This window comes from Fukomys damarensis, unplaced genomic scaffold, assembly GCF_012274545.1.
Source record: "Fukomys damarensis isolate Sample0158 unplaced genomic scaffold, DMR_v1.0_HiC HiC_scaffold_16, whole genome shotgun sequence".
In the NCBI taxonomy this organism is placed as follows: domain Eukaryota; kingdom Metazoa; phylum Chordata; class Mammalia; order Rodentia; family Bathyergidae; genus Fukomys; species Fukomys damarensis.
In genome coordinates this window covers 73,509,882-73,528,939 of record NW_022900928.1, presented here as the reverse complement: position 1 = coordinate 73,528,939, position 19,058 = coordinate 73,509,882, and the positions used below count along the sequence as shown (strand labels likewise).

General features: G+C 38.1%; 2 protein-coding genes across 7 annotated transcripts in view; one reads left to right on the top strand and one right to left on the bottom strand.

The window, feature by feature from the left end:
• Acrv1 (acrosomal vesicle protein 1) overlaps nucleotides 1-6,408 on the top strand; it is a 9,870-nt gene extending 3,462 nt beyond the window's left edge. The window contains exons 2-4 of the mRNA XM_010628675.2: nucleotides 513-1,163; nucleotides 2,433-2,552; nucleotides 6,052-6,408. Of these exons, the coding sequence (XP_010626977.1) occupies nucleotides 513-1,163; nucleotides 2,433-2,552; nucleotides 6,052-6,176 (896 nt within the window). The 3' untranslated portion in view covers nucleotides 6,177-6,408. The remainder of the gene's footprint in view (nucleotides 1-512; nucleotides 1,164-2,432; nucleotides 2,553-6,051) is intronic.
• Nucleotides 6,409-12,457: 6,049 nt separating this feature from the next.
• Nucleotides 12,458-19,058, bottom strand: part of Chek1 (checkpoint kinase 1) — a 34,025-nt gene continuing 27,424 nt past the window's right edge. For 5 of the 6 annotated variants that reach the window (XM_010628679.3, XM_033764416.1, XM_033764415.1 and 2 more), the window contains exons 9-13: nucleotides 18,065-18,173; nucleotides 17,550-17,727; nucleotides 17,160-17,291; nucleotides 15,705-15,806; nucleotides 12,458-13,106 (exon numbers count right to left, since the gene is read on the bottom strand). In XM_010628679.3, coding sequence (XP_010626981.1) covers nucleotides 13,011-13,106; nucleotides 15,705-15,806; nucleotides 17,160-17,291; nucleotides 17,550-17,727; nucleotides 18,065-18,173 — 617 coding nt within the window. In that variant the 3' untranslated portion in view covers nucleotides 12,458-13,010. The remainder of the gene's footprint in view (nucleotides 13,107-15,704; nucleotides 15,807-17,159; nucleotides 17,292-17,549; nucleotides 17,728-18,064; nucleotides 18,174-19,058) is intronic. The other variant, XM_033764414.1, reaches the window with a different exon arrangement.

Genomic DNA, 19,058 nt, shown 5'->3' with positions numbered 1-19,058 from the left:
CCGAATTCAAACCCCCTGACCCAAAAAAAAAAAAAAAAGAAAGAAAGAAAATTATCCATCCCTAATTTAGGCTGGAATTACTCAGCTATAGGAAACTATTTACTCTCTCCCTCTCTTCTATCTTCATTCTTCTTGACTTTGCCAAAGACTGGCGGTAGACTTCTGATGACATGAATAACCTGATTTCCTGATGCTGGCTTTGTCAGGGAGGTATATTCATTTCACTTCAGGTGCTTTTGGTGTGAGTGAGGGCATCTCTCTATGTAGTTTTTAGTATTATGTATTTTAAAGCTCTTTCCTTCAATCCCAGAGGTGGTCTATCCTCCATGTTTTCTTGCAGTAATTAGTTGATTTTCCTATCTGCACAATAATGCGCTTGACAATAGTCAAGTGCCTGTTCTTGACCCACAGGAAATCTAGAGGTCCCCATTTGTCTCACTCTATAGGAAAGTAGGCTTTACCCCATTCTCTCTCTCACCTTCACTATCTATTGCTTTTCTTCTCCATACCAGGAACATCAAGTCAGCCTAATGAGCCGCTTGCCTCTATAGAACATCAAGGTTCAGTTCAGCAACTTTCAGATGAGTACCTTTCACCTGCAAACCCTTCAGATACCAAAGCTTTATCTGAGACTTCTTCAGGCAAGAATGTTCTGACTGAGCATAGTTCCACAGAGCACAGTTCAAGTGAGCATGCTGCAGGAGAACATGCTGCTGATAAACACACTGTAGATGAACATGCTGCAAGTGAACACACTTCAGGTGAAGAGACTTCAGGTGAACACACTTCAGATGAACATGCTTCCGATGAAGAGACTTCAGATGAACATGCCTCAGGAAAAGAGACATCAGGTGAACACATCTCAGGTGAAGAGACATCAGGTGAACACGATTCAAGTGAAGAGACATCAGGCGAACAATCCTCAGGTGAAGAGGCTTCAGGTGAGCAGGCTTCAGGTGAAGTGACATCAGGTGAGCACACCTCAGCTGAAGAGACTTCAGATGAACATGCCATAGGCGAAGAAACTTCAGGTGAACATGCTTCAGGTGAAGTGATTTCAGGTGAACAGGCTTCTGGAGAAAAGTCTGATAGTAACCAGGCTCTAGAAGAACATGCTTCTGGAGAACAGCCTTCAAGCACACCACTTCCAAATACATCTTCAGGTGAGCCACACTGGTTTCAAGTGAGAAGTGGGAAACACATCAGGAAAACCCAATTTTAGGGGAAGTGGGAAGAATCGTGAATACTTTGGAAACAATTCTCCCAAAGACTCTCTAGGTCTCTTCACAACAATACCAAGGGGCATGTTTTATGTTTTATGGGGCCTGCATTCTATATGATTTGGAGAATGCTTAAGAAAATAACAAACATAAAATGCCAGTAGCCCCTCCAAATGCACGTACCATAAGAAATTATGAATACAAAAGCCCAGTTTCCCTGGCAGGGCTCATAGGAAATGCAGAATTCTGAAAACTAACCCTTGTTAGTAACTCATGGAATGCTTTCGTTGGTTAGATCCAAAAATAAATTCCCAGGATAACTGCAATTCTGTGGCTCTTATTAAAAGAGGTGATTCAGGCAAGAAAACTAATACCCAAAATTTGAGGTTTCAAATTGCTATCAACAATATTAATACTTCATATTTCATCCCACTGCATAATTATTAAACTTTCAGATCAGATTATTGGGCAAAAGTAATATATCCAACATCAGTCACATGGCTAGATAGTAGCAAACCTTGGATTCAAATTTAGGTCAGTCTAAAGCCCATATTCTCCCCTTCCCAGTGTGTGTGTGTGTGTGTGTGTGTGTGTGTGCGCGCGCGTGCGTGTGTGTGCGCGCGTGCGAGCGCGCGCGCGCGCATCCTGAACTAGGGCACTGACAGAAATACTGGAAGAGATAATGTGATACAGTTCAAAAAAAAATGCCAGCAGTGACCTTCAATAAGGTCAATTTGAAAATGGAGAATAACACAGACTCTTTATAGGGTTTGCAATAGAAATAAAGCTTAAAAATCAATTAAATTTGACTCCAAATGTTTGTGCCTTGTGGGGTATGTGAGAGTATGGCAAGTAGTAATGGAAGCCAGTCATAGGACACTTTGTTTTTATGAAGTAAGATATAACAGAAGAGCAACTGATTACAAATGCCCAGGAAGCCAGTGAAGATACGCACTAGAGTAAAAGTCAAGAGTAGGGAGTAAATTCGGGATTAATCAGCAATGAAGATTAATTAAGAACAATTAAGACTGAATTTCCTCCAGAACAGAAAAGAGAACACGCTGTATCACAAACAGGACCCTCAGAGCCCCAGCAAAAACTCAGAAATATGTTGCTCCAGGCTACTTATTATCTATCATTCTACCCCAGATGTCTGACACATATCCACACCTGGTCCATAAGGGAATTTCATGTCTTATCTTAAAATTGCAGGTGCAATATTAAATTGCCACACATGCGCTTATATGAATGATCAAGGAAAATGTCTTCGTGGAGAGGGAATGTGCACCACTGAGAATTCCCAGCAGTGCATGTTAAAGAAGATCTTTGAAGGTATGAGAACACATCAGGTAACTTAAGTACTAATAGTAGCAGTTTAGGGGGTAGTGCCAAAGGGGAGGGATCAAGAAAATTGGAGATTAAATAGAACCTCTTTTCAAGAATTTAGAGTAGAATCCCAGGTATGGACTGGAGAGGTACAGGTCCTTCCCAGCAGGTCTAAGACTTCACAGAAAAGGAGGCAGGGATATTGGTTGTCTCTTCCTATTAAAGAAAGAAATTTGAGTTGTCCCTTAAGCCACTGAGACACAAACTGTAACCTTAGCACTATCTGTTTTGTTCATGGCTACATATTTCAGAGCCTAGAACAATATCCAGCATATGATAAAGCAGACATTTAGTAAATACTGAATGAATAAACTAATAAACAATTTACTACAAATCTATGTTCATAGGTTGCCAAACTATTCTGAGTATATTTCTACGTCTCTCTGCCCTCTCTCATCCTTCCTAACCAAAATAAGAATACTTGGTTACTTCCATCCCATGAACTTTCTAGTCCCTCACTAGAAATGCCATTTTCTCATTTCTACATGAATGCATTCATCCACCATCACTCAACGAACATTAAAGAAACAAACTATCAAATACAGACTGTGTATGCTGGGTGTAGTGGCACACACTTGTAATCCCAGCACTAAGGAAGATGAGGCAGGAGGATCACCACAATTTCTAGGCCAGCCTGGGATACACAGTGAGTTCACAGCTTGAACTTCATAGTGAGACTTTGTCTTAAAAAAACAAACAAAAAAACCCCCCAAAATATAGATAGATAGATAGATAGATAGATAGATAGATAGATAGATAGATAGATAGATATAGATATATAAATTATGGCCTAATACAGCAATCCTTTTTTTTTTTTTTTTTTTGCACCAGGGACCAATTTCACAGATAATTTTTCCATGATAGGGATTAGAGGTGTGAAAGGGGGACTTGTTTCAGAGTGATTTGAAGGAGCTCTCAGCCTAGATCCCTCACATTGCAGTTCACAGTAGGGTTCCCCTGCTGCTGTAAATACAGATGAAGCTTTACTCCCTAGCCCCAGTGCTCACCTCCTGCCATGCAGCCCAACCAGTACCACTCCACCACACAGGGGTTGGCCTAAGATAACAAATAAATGATATCACAAAGGAGAAAACGAAATTATAAGAAAGACACACAGAGGCTGAGCATAGTGGTACATGCCTATATTCTTGGCCCTCTGAGGTAGATGGTAGGGTCAATCTCAGCCTGCACAAAACTGGGCATCTCAGGAACCTATCAAGACCTGGTCTCAAAAAAACAAAACAAAATGGCTGTGTGTGTAGCTCAGTGAGATGCCCTTGGGTCCAATCCCCAGTACTGTTGAGAAAAAAAGAAAAAAGTATACAAACACTGAGAACTCAACAAGAGAAGGAGATTAGAGGTGGCAGGAAAGGAAAGATGAGAGGAGCAAAAATACCAAACAAATTTGGAGGTGGCATTCAGAAAAGGCTTTGGGGGAAACCCATAAGACATGGGCCAATAACTCTCAGTCTTGGCTACACACTACAATCACTTGAGCAGCTTTGAAAAATCCTAATGCTCAGGTTGCACCAAATAATAATCTCTGGGGATTAAATCCAAGTTATTATTACTTCTTTGGTACTAGGGATTGAACCTAGAGCCTTTGTACTGAGCTACATCCTCACCCCAACCGCATTTTTGAGACAGGGTCTCCATAAATTGTCCAGGCTGGGTTCACACTTGTGATCCTCCTGTTCCAACCTCCCAGAGTTCTGGGATTACAGGCCTGTACCACAGGACCAGCATCAATGTTTTTTAAAGCTCCTCAGCCACCTCAACATATAAGCAGGACTGAAGAGAACTACTGATTTAGTCATACAGCAACAGTTGATGAAGGATATGCCAGAGGTGGGAAATTACAAAAACAAAAGTCAGAAAAGTACAGGATATAACGGGAAAAATAGAGACCTTTGGGTGCTGCAAATAGGAGAGAAGAAAACAAATTTGAAAATGGTTGGCTGGAGCCATATCATACAAAAAGACCTGAAAAACTGCAGAATGTGGTGGCACATGCCTATAATTCTAGCACTCTGGGAGGTTGAGACAGGAAGATCATAAGTTCAAGCTTACCTGGGCAACTTAACTTACATAGGCCCTGTCTCAAAATATTAAAACAAAAGCTGGGCTTGGTGGTGCACCCTTATAATCTCAGTACTCAGGACGCTGAGGCAAAAAGAAGTGCTGTAACTTTTAAGCCAGCCTATGCTATCCAGTAGAATTCAAGGCCCGCCTGAACTACATACCAAAACTGTTTCAAGAAAAAAAAACAAAGGCTGGGGATTAGCTCAGTGTGAATGGCCTGGGTTCAATCCCCAGAAAAAAGCCACCACCACCACCACTACCACCCAAAAAACACTTCAGTATTACTTCAAGGAGTTTGAATGCAGGAATTTTGAGTGAAGGAGTGACTTCATAAGGTTAATATAATAGTATAGATGCACTTTAAAGTATGCTTTCTCATTTAATCTTCACAGGAGGATTTAACAGAAATTTATGAAATGTGTGTGTGTGTGTGTGTGTGTGTGTGTGTGTGTGTGTGTGTGTCTGTGCTTGACAATGAAGACCTTGATGTTATTAACCTTAAACTCCTCTGGTGTTTTGCATAGTTCCCTACACACAGTAAAGGTCCCTTAAATGATTGATGAATAGAAGTGATAGGATAAAAACATGCACTGGAAAAGTAGATAGACCTTCTCGACCAATTGTACAGAAAGGGCAAAGAGAAATCAGACATCACAAAGATTTTGAGAGTATGATACAGAAAATGTGTAAGGGAAATGTCAAGAAAGCAAATCTAAGTGATGAAGATGGAAATGAACTTCATTTGGGGCACAGTAAATTTTAGATATCCTTAACATATCTGAATGGAGGTGACCATCAGTTCATTGGAAATGTGAGAATTCTACTTGGGAAGCACATAACTGGATCGAGGAATAGTAGGGAACACTGGAGAAGAGTGTCAAGAAATAGGGTGTAGTCTACAGGATTACGTGCCCACAAAGGTCGGAGTCCCAAGAAAAGACTGCAGAATCTGAAGGGCAGAGCACTTTGAGTTGAGAATTTCAGCAGTAGAATCATGATTTAGAGTGTCTAGGGCAGAAGGGAAGGTCAAGTGAGGACAGCTGGCTCTCCAGAGAGGTTTGTAGGGTTAGGCCAGTGGCAGGAGATACAAAAAAAAAAAAAAGAAAGAAAATACTTTTGAGTTTGAGAGAACTTGAACATGCTTATAAACCCAAAAAGGAGGCAACAGAGAAGAAAACAATAGAGCAATAAGTGAGAGGCGGGAAACTAGTGGAGTGAAAGTCCCAGAGGACAGAAACAAAGTGGGGGAAAAAGAAAATACATGTGGCGGTCTTAGCCATCTCTGCATGGGGACAGTGGGGACCAAGGATAAAGGTCAGGGAGAGAAGCCTTCTGTTAACTCCAATGTCTTTGCCCCTTTCAGGTGGAAAACTCCAATTCATGGTTCAGGGATGTGAGAACAAATGTCCCTCTATGAACCTCATTTCTCATGGAACAAGGATGCAAATTATATGCTGCCGAAATAAACCTTTCTGCAACATGGTCTAAAAGCCTAACTCAGGCAGCAAAAGGCCCCCCACCCCACACACTACTTGGCTCAACTTATATTTAGCTTCAAAACTAACAGCACCACCTGCCTCTGCCTGAATGTCAGGCAAGATGCTCAAGTATCTTTCCTCTCCTATTCATACCATTGCCCATTCTCCTCTGCCCTGTCTTTCCTGCCCCAACCTTGATATTCCGATTTCCAACAATAAATGTCTTGTGGTTAAAGAACAAAGATTCTTCTTTTCCCATCAGTCCAGCTGCAGGGTCAGCCTGAGTTTTTATCTACCTCTACTAAATTGAGTATTTTGTGTGTGGTACTAGGAAATGAACCAAGGACCTTGAGCATGCTAAGCAGGTTCTCTCCCACCGAGCCCTTTTTAAGATAGGGTCTTGCTAAATTACCCAGACTGACCTCAGACTCTGATTCTCCTTCATCAGCCTCCCAAGGAGTGGGGATTACAGGTGTGTGCCATTCCACCTGGCAGCAGTGAAAGAGACAGGGTCTCCCAGGGCAGGGAAAACAAGGAAGAATACAAAGTAGGTATTAGTCTTTCATGGGGCTTAAACAATATTGCAGGTGTTGCAGAATTTCAAGAGACAGGAGAGACCCATGGGAATCAGGATTTATTTCAAGTTTTAGGTGAATAGCAGTTCGATGGACTCCTGTCCAAAGGAAGAGCTCAGAACAATGTAAAAGTTTCAGTTTCATACTTGTGGTCAAAAGGAGGGGTGGTCTCTCCAGTGCCATGAAACTGGGAGGAGGGTTGGCAAGCAACATTACAGAAGCAAATAAAAAGCAAGTTAGTCATATCATATCTCACATGATGACAATTTTTATTCCTTGTGACTCTTGTGAGAACAGGGCATCATCAACTTTGTTTACAGGACATAGTTGCGAGTCTTATCTGTAACAGAACAAGGAGTTACAGCTACAAGGGAGAAGAGGGTGATTTGGCGGGTAGGGTGGGATGCCCAAGGCTGGGAAGAACTTGTTTTACTTTAAATTCTGCTTCACAGGTACTTCTCTCTGACTCCCAACCTTTCCATCCCTATTTTCCCCCACATCCTTCCACATGCACAGAGAATTTCTCTGGCTCTTGAGTTTTCAGACTTAAATTCACAAAGTGAGAATAAAGTGATTCCTTTTTTTTTTTTTCAGTAACTCATAGCGCATTTTTCCTACAAAATATTACTGGATCATCTAAGCACCACAGGTGGAATACTAAACAGTAGCTTCTCACCTCAAGGTGTTTTCATATACATGGTCTCATCAGAGCCTCAGGAAACAACTCAGAGTTATAGACAGGAAAGAGAGTATCTTTACTTTATAAATACAGAAATATGACACAGAATGTTTTATTTATTCATATTCCATATTGTTCCAAACTGACCAAGGTTACCAAGCTAGTGAGAGCCAGGGCCAAACTCTAAAACCCAAATCTGAATGGCTTAATCTGAGCCATTATTTCACACTGTGAGTATCAACCAGAATGGTCTTTTAAGACCAAAATCAGCCCTTTTCTCCAACCCAGGGCCCCCTTCCCCTTCAATTGCTGCTTCTACATCCCTCCAAGTAAAGGCTCTGGAGATCAGCTGGGTGGTCCTAATGTATTTTGCAAAGCAAAAACCTTTGATTTTGGTATAGTCCAATTTTTTTTAATGATTAATTATACTTTTGGGTTCTTGCCTAAGAACTCTTAGAACAGTATACCAAGAAACAAAGTCATCTTTACTGTATATAAATTAAAAATTTGAATATGTATACATTATGGCCTTTCCCCAAAAAACTTTTCATTGGTAATAACTGTAGGCTAGAAGACAACAGAACTTCTCTTCAAATTTCTGAATAAAAATTATTTTGAGGGCTGAGGATTTCGTTCAGTGGTGCTGCCACCTGCCTCATAAGCGGAAGGTCCTGAGTTTGATCCCTGGTATTCAAAATTAAAAATTCTTTTGAGCCTATAGTCCTATCTCTAATAAAATAGTATTTAAAAATAAAGGTTTAACATATGAAAAAATATTCAACATCACTGTTCATTTGAGAGATGAAGATGAAATCAACATTGAGATTCCACCTCACCCAAGAAAGGACGGCTCCTATCAAGAAATCAATAACAAATGCTGACGGGGTTGTGAGGAGAAAGGAACCCTTTTCCATTGTTGGTGGGAGTGCAGAATGGTGCAACCACTGTGAAATCAGTAGAGAGAACTTTCAAACAACTAGGATTAGAAGTCCCATTTGACCCAGCTATTCCTCTGCTAGGTATCTTCCCAAAAGAATTAAAAGAATCATTCTACAGTGATATATGTGCATCCATGTTTATAGTGGCACAGTTTGTAATAGCTAAAACTTGTAAACAGCCCAACTGCCTATCAACTGGAGACTGGATAAAGATGATGTGTGTTTTTTTCTAAAATGGAATACTACTCAGCCATAAAGAATGAGAAAATACAGACATTCATAGCTAAATGGATGCACATTGAGGTCATACTCAAGTGAAATAAATAGGACACACGTGTAAATACCAAATAGTATTCCTGGTATGAAAAACTAAAAGTGTAAATAAGGATTAAAATGTATAATTGATAATGTGAAATAGGAAGAAAGGGTCCAAAGGAGAAGGGAAGTGGGATAGGTTGGAAAAGGAAAGAAGGGAGTGGAATTAATATGAGAAAATTTAAAAATGGAAACAAAGTCTTTGTAAATAGGGAGAGGTGGAGGGGTTGAGGAGGGCAGGGGAATGGGGAAAAAATAAAACTAAAGTAGATTATGTAAATTTCCAATGATGTATGTCATAATATTGTAGATCTAAAATGTACCAATAAACTTAATGAAAAAAAATAAAGGTTTAAAATTTATGAGGCTCGGCATGGTAGTGCACACTTGTAATTCTAGCACTCAGGAAACTGAGGCGGAAAGATGGCCATGAATTCGAGGCCAGCCTGGAGTACACAGTGATTTCAAGACCAGCCTGAGGGGCAGAGATGTAGCTCATGGCATCTAGCAAGTACAAAGTCCTGAGTTTGATCACTGCTGTGTATGGGGGGAGGAGATCAGCCTGAATTACAAAGTGAGACACTGTCTCAAACAAACAAAAAACTCAAAAACCCAAAAAATAAAATTTATGGGTAGGGGAGGGAGTTCTAGCTTCCATTTATGGTGAATAACACTCCACAGATGATAAAGAAAAGGAAGGAAACAAAGGTCTGAAAAACTGTGTCTCAAAAATTAAAAAATAGGGCCATGGATTTAGCTCAGTGGTTCCACAAGCACAAGGACCCAAGTTCAATCCCTGGAACCAAAAAAATAAATAAAATTAAAAAGTAAAAAGTAGGCCGGGAGTGGTAGCGCACGCCTGTGATCCCAGCACTCGGGAGGCTAAGGCAAGAGGATCGCTGTGAGTTCGAGACCAGCCTGGGCTACATAGTGAGTTCCAGGTCAGTCTCAAGTCTCAAGTACATAGTGAGACCCTGTCTCAAAAAAAAAACAAAACCCACAAACAAAAGCAAAATGAAGCCAGAAAAGTAATGAGGAACTTTGAAACATCACACTAAGAAAAACATGGACTTTTCTGGACTAAGAAGACAATGGGGAGCCAAAGGGAAGCACAGATGAGAAAAGATCATTCAAAACAGATGAGGATCTGAAAAAGCAAAAAACCAAAGTAAAAAGTAAAAATGGCTGAGGATGTAGCTCAGTTCGAAGGCCCTGGGTTCAATCCCCAGTTCTATATACACACATACACACACACACACAGACACGAGTCTTACTGGTTTGAGGTTTCAGAGGACATAGGTTAGGACTGACAGAGCAGCTGTGAAGGTCAAGAGAAATTCTGCAAAGAACAGAGATAAACTCTCAAATCTAAGAAAAAATTCTGACCAATGTCTTGGCAATTCCAAAACTTCATGAGTCTCAACAATAACAGCACCTGAAAGCTGAAACCGCTGAGCAGAGTTCTTAGGGGTTGTCCACTTTGAAGGAGACAGAGTTCAAATCCCTCATTAACAATCCACTAGAACAAAAGACAACTCTTCAGAGGGTCCAGGGTCTCTACAATTCATCATCCACTAGGTCTACCATGTAACAAAAAATTACTGAACACAGGAAAGCAGGGAATTGTGGTCCACTGCCAAGGGGAAAAAAGCAGTCAAAAAGCCAGGCGAGGTGGTGCACACCTGTAATCCCATCACTTGAGAGATTGAGGCAAGAGAATTCCTGCAAGTTCAAGGCCAGTCTGGGCTACAAAGTGAGTGCAAGGGAAGCCTGAATCACAGAGTGAGACCCTGTCTGAAAACAAACAAAAAAAGCAGTCAACAGACACTGACCTCCAAGTGGACCAAAAATTAGAATTAATGAACAAAGGCAAAAAGCCGCTGTTAGAGACATGTTCATGAACCTGAAAGAAAACAAAAAATTGAGTGAACAAAAGGTAATCAACACATAAGAGTGAACTACAAAAAAGGATAAATGCAAGATAAATATAAAGAAAAACAGAGGCACATAAGAATCAAAGAGAAAAATTAAAAATTGGTTCAAAGAAAAGGCACATGATACTCAGAGGCTCATGGACTGAAATGCTGGCATTTTACCAGCCTTTGCTCCACCCTCTTCGCAGCATAGCACAGCTGGAAGGAGCAGCTCAAATTCCCAGTAACCTTCCTCAAGCTTTGGGGAGCAGAGAGCAGACTTTATCTGTAACATACTATCCTTATGGGGAACTTCAGAGATTGGACTGTTTCCCCTCCTTCAGAGCTCACTCAGAGAGAAGCAGAAAAGCTTGGATCTCAGGTTGGGAAAAACCATGGGGAGCACTAGATACTGCTCAAGAATATACTCAAGAAGATACTGCAGAGGGACCATGGACCAGTAGATGCCTGGGCAAGGTTATGGGTAGAGAATACAACAGAATATCTAAATGCTACAAAGCTGGCATGAAACACTAAAAAATTAAGATATTCAAAATCTCTGTGTATGCAGAGGACTAGAGAAAAGACATCCAAGAAACAAGAGAGCAGAGAAGACATTATTCCTTCTTACTAGCCTGATACCTAGGCACAAAGCATGAAGAGCTATCAGTAAAGAATTTTTTAGTACAGAGCTAGTTTAGCAGAGTTGTTTTTTTGAATGCCAAATTTTCAACAAAAATATCACAAGGCATACAGAGAAAGAAGTCAAATTGTCAACAAAAATATAAAACACAGAAAGGGGAAAGAGTAATATACCCATTTAGAGGATAATAATGCAACAGAAACAGTTCCTAAAGAAACACAGGCTGGACATACTACACGAAGACTTTAAAACAAGTGTTTTTAAATATGCAAGAAGAGCTAAATTTAACAAAGAACTAAGAGTAATCACAAAAACAAAATAAGAATATCAACAAAGGGAAAATTGTAAAAAGGACCCAAATTCCAGAGAAAAACACAGTAACTATATTGAAAAAGTCACTGTAGGAGTTCAACAGCTGGCTTGATTAGGCAGAATAATCAGCAAAGTGTTTTTTGTAGTGCTGGGACTCAAACCCAGCACCTCATGCATGCTCTACCACCAAGCTATTATCCTTTGCACAAAACAGCAAATCTGTGACAAGTCATTTAAAACAAATGAGTCTAAGGAATACAAAGGGGAAAAAAAATGAAGCAAAGTGAACAGACAAGCTGGGGATCTCACTAGTAGAATGCTTGCTTAGCATGTGTGAGGGTTTGGGTTCAATCCACAGTTCTACCAAAAGAAAAAGAAATGTGTACAGACTAAGGGACATATGGGATGTCGCTGAGCACACCAGTATGTGTAGAGTAAAAACCCTGGAAGAAAAACCAAAGGACAGAGATTATTAGAAAAAAATAATGGCTGAAATATTCCCAAGTTTGAGGAAAGTCATTGATCTACAAATACATGAAGACGTTCAATGAAATCAAAGTTGGATAAATTTTAAAAGACCCGCACCTAGACATATTATAGTAGGAATTATTGAATACATCTGATTCCTACTATAATATGTCTAGGTGTGGGGGTCTTAAAAATTTATCCTACTTATTTATTCCACATCACCTAAAACCTTGGTCACCAATAAGTTCACAGTTAGATATCACTTTCAAAGTAGACTTTATTTCTGTAGTAAAGAATTAAAATGTCTGTGAAGGTAGAGAATAATATAGAAAAATATTTAAGATGTCCAACAGTAATTTTTAAGTTAGTTAAGCAGTAGTTTATGCTCAACTTTTTGAAAGAACCAGTATTTTATATTTTACTAGCTATTCCAGGAAAAAAAAAAACCTACTTGCAATTTTAATTAATTATTATAATTCAACAGCAGGTTTATGTAACTGGTCAGACCCTTTTGGAAACATAAGTACAACTTTTGGAGATTCATTTTTTGAGGATGGCCTTGCTTCACAGACTGATAAATCTGCTTTCCAAAAGTCAGAAGGACTAAGCCTTTGCTAACCCATCTTTATAATTAAATCAATGTCGATGAAATACATACTTTCTAGATGAAACACGTTCTGGTAAGAATGGGTTATTATGTTGGTATAAAAGCTGATAAACACATCTACCCTAACCTTAGTTTCTATAAGATGGATTTCAAATTCAGACACAATACACAGATGATAAAATATCCCTTCCCCAAAGTATTACTTACAATTAAGATACAGGTATTATTTGTATGCAAAACATACAAAGAATTGGAAGATATCTGGATAAAGGAGAAGAGGATTCTTCAGCAACTATTGTTTGCAGTTTGCAGAATAGGATAATCTTCTCTAGGAAGAATAATGTCAACATAGCAGCACCATATTCACCAAGAATCCAAAGGGCCATGGGACTAATCATGTGGCAGGAAGCCAAACCTTCTGGCTGCTTACAACATCACTCAGCTTCCCTTTAATCTTCAGAAAGTGTCTCTTGAACTCCAATCCATCACCCTGTATGAGAAATAATATACAAAAATAATGTTAGAAAGAAGAGATTAGGCCATAAAATCAAACTCTCTTTACTGGTAAATAGAAACATTCTTAGATAAGTCCAGCTACAATACCTTCATATCCTCTTAATAAGACCAAATATTCTGGGGCTGGGGATTTAGCTCAGTGGCTCAGCCACCTGCATCACAGGCACAAGGTTCCAACTTCAATCCCCAGTACAAAAAATAAAAGACCAAATATTCTGGTAGAAGAAATGGTATGTAAATAATTCTGATCTGATTTTGTGCTCTTCACTGTTCCCACCACACTAAACTCAAAAAACAGAAAATATAGCATCCTATTTTTAGAGTTAGTACCACTGGACCACAGTTCTGACATTTCCAAAGGGAGTGGGAATTTGTGCACTAAAAATAAGCTACACATGGGCTGGGGATTTAGCTTAGTGGCACCACACCTGCCTTGCAAGTGCAAGGTCCTGAGTTCTATCCCTGGTACCAAAAACAAAAACAACAACAACAAAATAAGCTACACAACTACACTTGTCACAATACCATGGCAACAAAGACAACAAATTCAGATATGAGAAAGGTTTCATTTCAGTAGGATCCTTCATAAACCCACTGCAAATATCTGGAAAATAGTATTGCAGCATATTATCTAATATAAAAAATATGAACTAGCACTCCAATTCTCTTTAAAGCCGTATTTAATTTCAAAGGAAACAGAGAAAACACTATTTTCATCTTGCATATGTTAACAGCTTTAAAACTAGAAATAATCAGAAATTTGAAAAAAAAATCTAAGAATACTAATCACAATTACTGAAATAAAGGTTAACTGAAATATAAAAAGATAATATGAATTAAAATAATTAAAATTATAATATTTCAAAATATTAAAGATGATTACAGCTGGGGAGCATAATTTAAGGGTTCTTTTATTCTTATTTTTCACTTGTCTACACTGTCTACAAAAAAAAATTATTTTTCCCCATACCATAGATCAAACTCAGGACCTTGAGCTTGCAAGGCAGGCATGGCACCACTGAGCTAAATCCTTGGTCCAAACAAAAATTTTTATAGTAGTGTTGGTCAAAGAAACTGATTTGAGGTAATATTAAATGAAAAACCCAAGTTATATATTTACAAATGTCAAACAAGCAGTCTTTTTACCCAGGAAGGAAATGTTCCATGACCCCCCTATGGATGCTTGAAACTATGGATAATATAGAACCCTATATTTAACAGTTAAGTACTTTCTGTACTTACCTTCAATAAAGTTTAATTCATAAATTAAGCAAAGAGAATAATAACAATAATTAATAATAAAATAGCATAATGAAAATTTCCAGCAATGAGGTTGTGGGGAAAAAGGAGTATTTCTACACTGCTGGTGGGAATATAAACTAGGACAACCACTGTGGAAATTAGTATGGAGATTTCCTCCAAAACCTAAAAACAGAAATTCTATTTAGCTCAGCTATTCCCCTTCTACATATTTTCCCAAAAGAGTTAAAGACATTATAGCACAGTGATATATGCATACTCATGTTTATAGCAGCCCAACTGATAATAAATCATGGAAGAGGCCTGTATGACCGATTTTAGATGACTAACTTAAAAAACATATTTATATAACAAAGTACTATTGTGCCATGAAGAAGGATAAATAAGAGTAATTTGTAGGAAAATTGATGCACCTTGAGACCACCGTCTTAAGTGAAATAAGTCAGGCACACAAGCTTAAAATATTGCACAGCTTCCCTTATACCATATGAGAAACCCAAAGTATAAATAATTTTAAGAGCAAAACAATGGATGAATAGCAATCAGGGAGTAGATCTTTTGCAACTACAAAAAGGATCTAGAGATGGGAGAGCAAAAACAAATTAAGATGCGTCATGTTTATGTACTAACTCCCCACAATGAATGTAATTGCTACTATATGTTTGTACTACAAACATGTACTGATAAATAAATAGATAAGCTGCCAGCATCACTATGCTTGCACTTTGTTACCACTTTTAAGTAATATAAGCTTTATGTGAATATTAAGTCCTGCAATATGTGACAATCTGATAATCAAAACAGCTAATGAGTAAAAGCCAACCAATATATACAGCTTGAACAAAAACCTATGTGTAAGATTTTTATGCTAGGCAAAAGGATGATTCATATGTACTAGAAGGGAATGGAACAATGCAAGACTTCATCATGTTACTCAGAACTATGCTCAGTGGGGGAAGGGGAGGGCACACACGAGGATTGAATCCAAGGATTTGCCTACCCAGGCAAGTACTCTACCACTGAGCTACATCCTCAGCTCTCTTTGAGACAGGTTTTCACTATGTTGCTCACACTGGACTTAAACTTGATACTCATGCCTCAGCTGCCCAAGTACTTTGTGCTTAATTGAAACCTTATAAAATGTTTATTTCTGTACTTTATATTTACTGTTCTCTGACTATAGTTGACCCGAAATTGCAGAAAGTAAAGTATGGGTGGGAGGACTACTGTATACAAACATAATGCCATTAAAAAAAATTCACACAGAAACATTTACATAGAAAAAATACTATAACGAAATTATCAGAAGTACCTTAGAAAGACGGAAGTCAACCAATATTTTCTCATCCATTTCTACCAAATTCACTTTGAAAATCAGTTTATTGTTTCTCCTGTCAGTTGTTGACAGAGTAACCTAAGGCAACAAAAATAAGGTTAAGCCACGTGTATGCTAGAAAATGCCCTTAAATTAAAACTATATTTTCAGGACAATGATACTTCTGGGATAAAAATCTGCAGTGTAACTCCAAGACAGGAGTGGTATGTGTATGCAAGCCAAACCAACCTGAAAATAGGGACTGAGTCCATGTGAACTCTTAGCAACCAAAGAAATAAAACTGAAAGAAGAAATAATAATAATAGAGGGAAACAATATTATTACAAAATGAAAAAGACAGGATTTGTATCTGAAAAGCCAGAGCAGCAATCAAAAAGATAGAAAAGGCCTAAAGAGGTCTTGCAACTTCCACTTTCATTCTTTTAGTGTTCTTACGGCCTGTAAAGAAGCTCCGCTTATGAAGACATTCTTGTAGAAATCACAGTATTATCATCCCACCACTTGACAAAGACAATAATTAATATTCAGCCTATATTGAACCAACAACATCCTTTATAGGTGTTTTATTTTTAAATCTATGATCTAGTGAAGCGGTGACAAACTTATGGCACACGTGCCACAGTGGGCTGTCTGTATTACTGAAAACTCTAAAAGATATGCCATCACTGATCTAGAAAAAGATTACATATTGCATTTAGTTATCAGGCCTCTTAAATCACCTTTAATACAGAATAACTGCCTCTAAGGCAGGTGTAGTGGCATACATCTGTAATCCCAGCACTGGGAGGATGAGGCAGGAGGATCACTGAGAGTTCAAGATCAGCCTGGGCTACACAGTGAGGGCAGTCTGAACTACGTAGTGAGACCCTGTCTCAAAAAAAATTTTTTTTAAATTAAATACACAGAATAACTGCCTCTTGAAAAACCTAAATACAGATTAGAATGCTGGTATTATAACTATGCTACAATAATATAAACAAAAACTGGTGCACAGGGGATCAGGGCAGTCAACAGTTATAATTAACTTTACATAGTTTTTTAGTAATAACTCCAGTTACTTAATATTTTTAATTTATTTTTAAACTCACTATATAGCCCAACCTGGCTTCAAATTCACAGTTTTGCCTCAGCCTCCCCACTACTGAGATTTTATGTCTGTGCCACCACACTAGGCTCATACTGGTAATGCTTTTCAAGAAATATTATTTCTTAAGATAAACAGGATTGAACCAAGATATATCATGTAAAGGTACAAAATCCCAATGACAAATGTAACTGTACTGTATGCTTTGAATGTACCAATAAACTTAATGGAAAAAAAATACACAGGACTTTATTTAAATTTTTTCAATTTCAATTGTTTTCCAAATTTGAATTATTCTTTAAACATCCTAAGGATAGCTTTTAGTGAAACAAACTGACAAAACATACCTGATTCATACAGCTCTTTTTCCACTGATAGCCCAACTTCTCACATGTCTCTTTCAGGTACTGATAAGATTTGTCTGCATCCAATTTGGTAAAGAATCGTGTCATTCTTTTGACCAAGCGCTGCCAGGGGTTCTACATGTCAAACAGGAAAGCTGAATAAATCCACAATGATCAAAAGCAGAGATATCACAGCTAGCTAGCCTGAAAAATGTTATATGTAATTTGAGATTCTGTTCCATGAAGTCCTCCTTTAATTATTCCTTGTACAAAATACATATATAAATTAAAAGTATTAATACTATTTTCCTAAGATTTCCACATGAACAAAAGACTTAAAATAACAAAAATAAAGAGCAACCATTATTTATTTGAACAATTAAATTCCCTTACCTGTGAGGATCCTGGGGTGCCAACTAACTGGCTGTTCAGAAGCATATGATCAGGGCATGCAGGTTGGGAAAAACTGATCCCTTGTACCAGTTTATCGATATATGAGGGACTGGAGTCCCATAAGGAAAGACCTGTCCGTGGTTCTGGCTGGGAACTGGAGTACTTCACATTTTCTTCACTGAGACATTAAGACAGAGAGAAAAATATGTCTTCAACTTTTTTTTTTCTTCAGCTACTTGACTTTGTTTTTTTGAGACAGTATCTCATTGATGCTACTCATACTGGCCTCCAATAAATCATCACAGAAGCCTCCCAAGTACAATAGCTAAGACTACAGGCACATGGCATTATGCTCAATAGAAAATATGTCTAAATAAAATCTACTAGGTCTTTCTTATATCAAATTCATTCTCATTCTGAAAAAATTATGTTCATTAAGAAAGGTATATACGTGTATTATTCTCCTTGGGGAATTCTATATTCAGTAACTACTTCATCTTTCTTTAATAACTTACCTAGAAGCGCTGTTTATTGGAGAGAAGTCCAAATTAGAGTGAATGTGCTTAGAGAATCCACCAGGAGACTCTGACACACCACCTGAAGTGACCCGGGGCCTCTTTGCTCCTAAAACAGAAGACAATACAAATGCTTTTAAGACTTTTATGCAGACATTTTTTAATTAACCCAACTGGCATTTTGAATAAGTAAAATCATATCTAAATATACTTATTGAACACAAAGTACATAGAAGACAGTGGCTCTTCCTACATGATTTTACAAGAAATGTAGTCAAGTTATAAATTTACTTGGACTCACTTGTCAAATTAGATATTTCACAAACTGTGATCTTTAAGTATGTTCTAACTGTGGGTTATCATGCTAAGGCCACAACAAAGGCTCTACAGAAATGAAGAGATCTAGTTAAAGGAGTAGAACTTTTTAAAATAAAAAATAATTCACTATAATAACAATAAACATAAATCTGCTCTAACATTCTGCTCCACTAGAAAAGATCAATAATAATCATTATGAAGAAAGTGATGCCACTACAAACTCAGATCTACCCTCAGAACTGTCAGTTCTAATTATTTCATTAGTCAGTGTCCTCTCCCTTTCTTGGGAAATATTATTTCAAAACTTCTACACTCTTTTGAAATTTTCAAGACACGCCCCCCCATCCCTTCATTATTAGCATGATACTGTCATCCATTTCATATAGTAAACAAAGCTAGTAGATAGAAACTAGTCAACATGTCACTGCAAAATCTGCAAGTGCACTTGCATTCCTTTCTTTTCTTTTTCCATTTTTTTTTTTTTTTTTTCTCCCCCGGAGGATTAAGTCAGTGTTCATACTGAGCTACAACCCAGCCTTTTCTTCTTCTTTTTTTTTTTTCCAGTACCAGGGATCACACTCAGGACTTTGTGCTTGCTAGGCAGGGGCAGTGCTGCTGAGCTAAATCCCCAGCCCATTTTTGTTTCATTTTGAGACAGCGAATCATTAAAATTGCC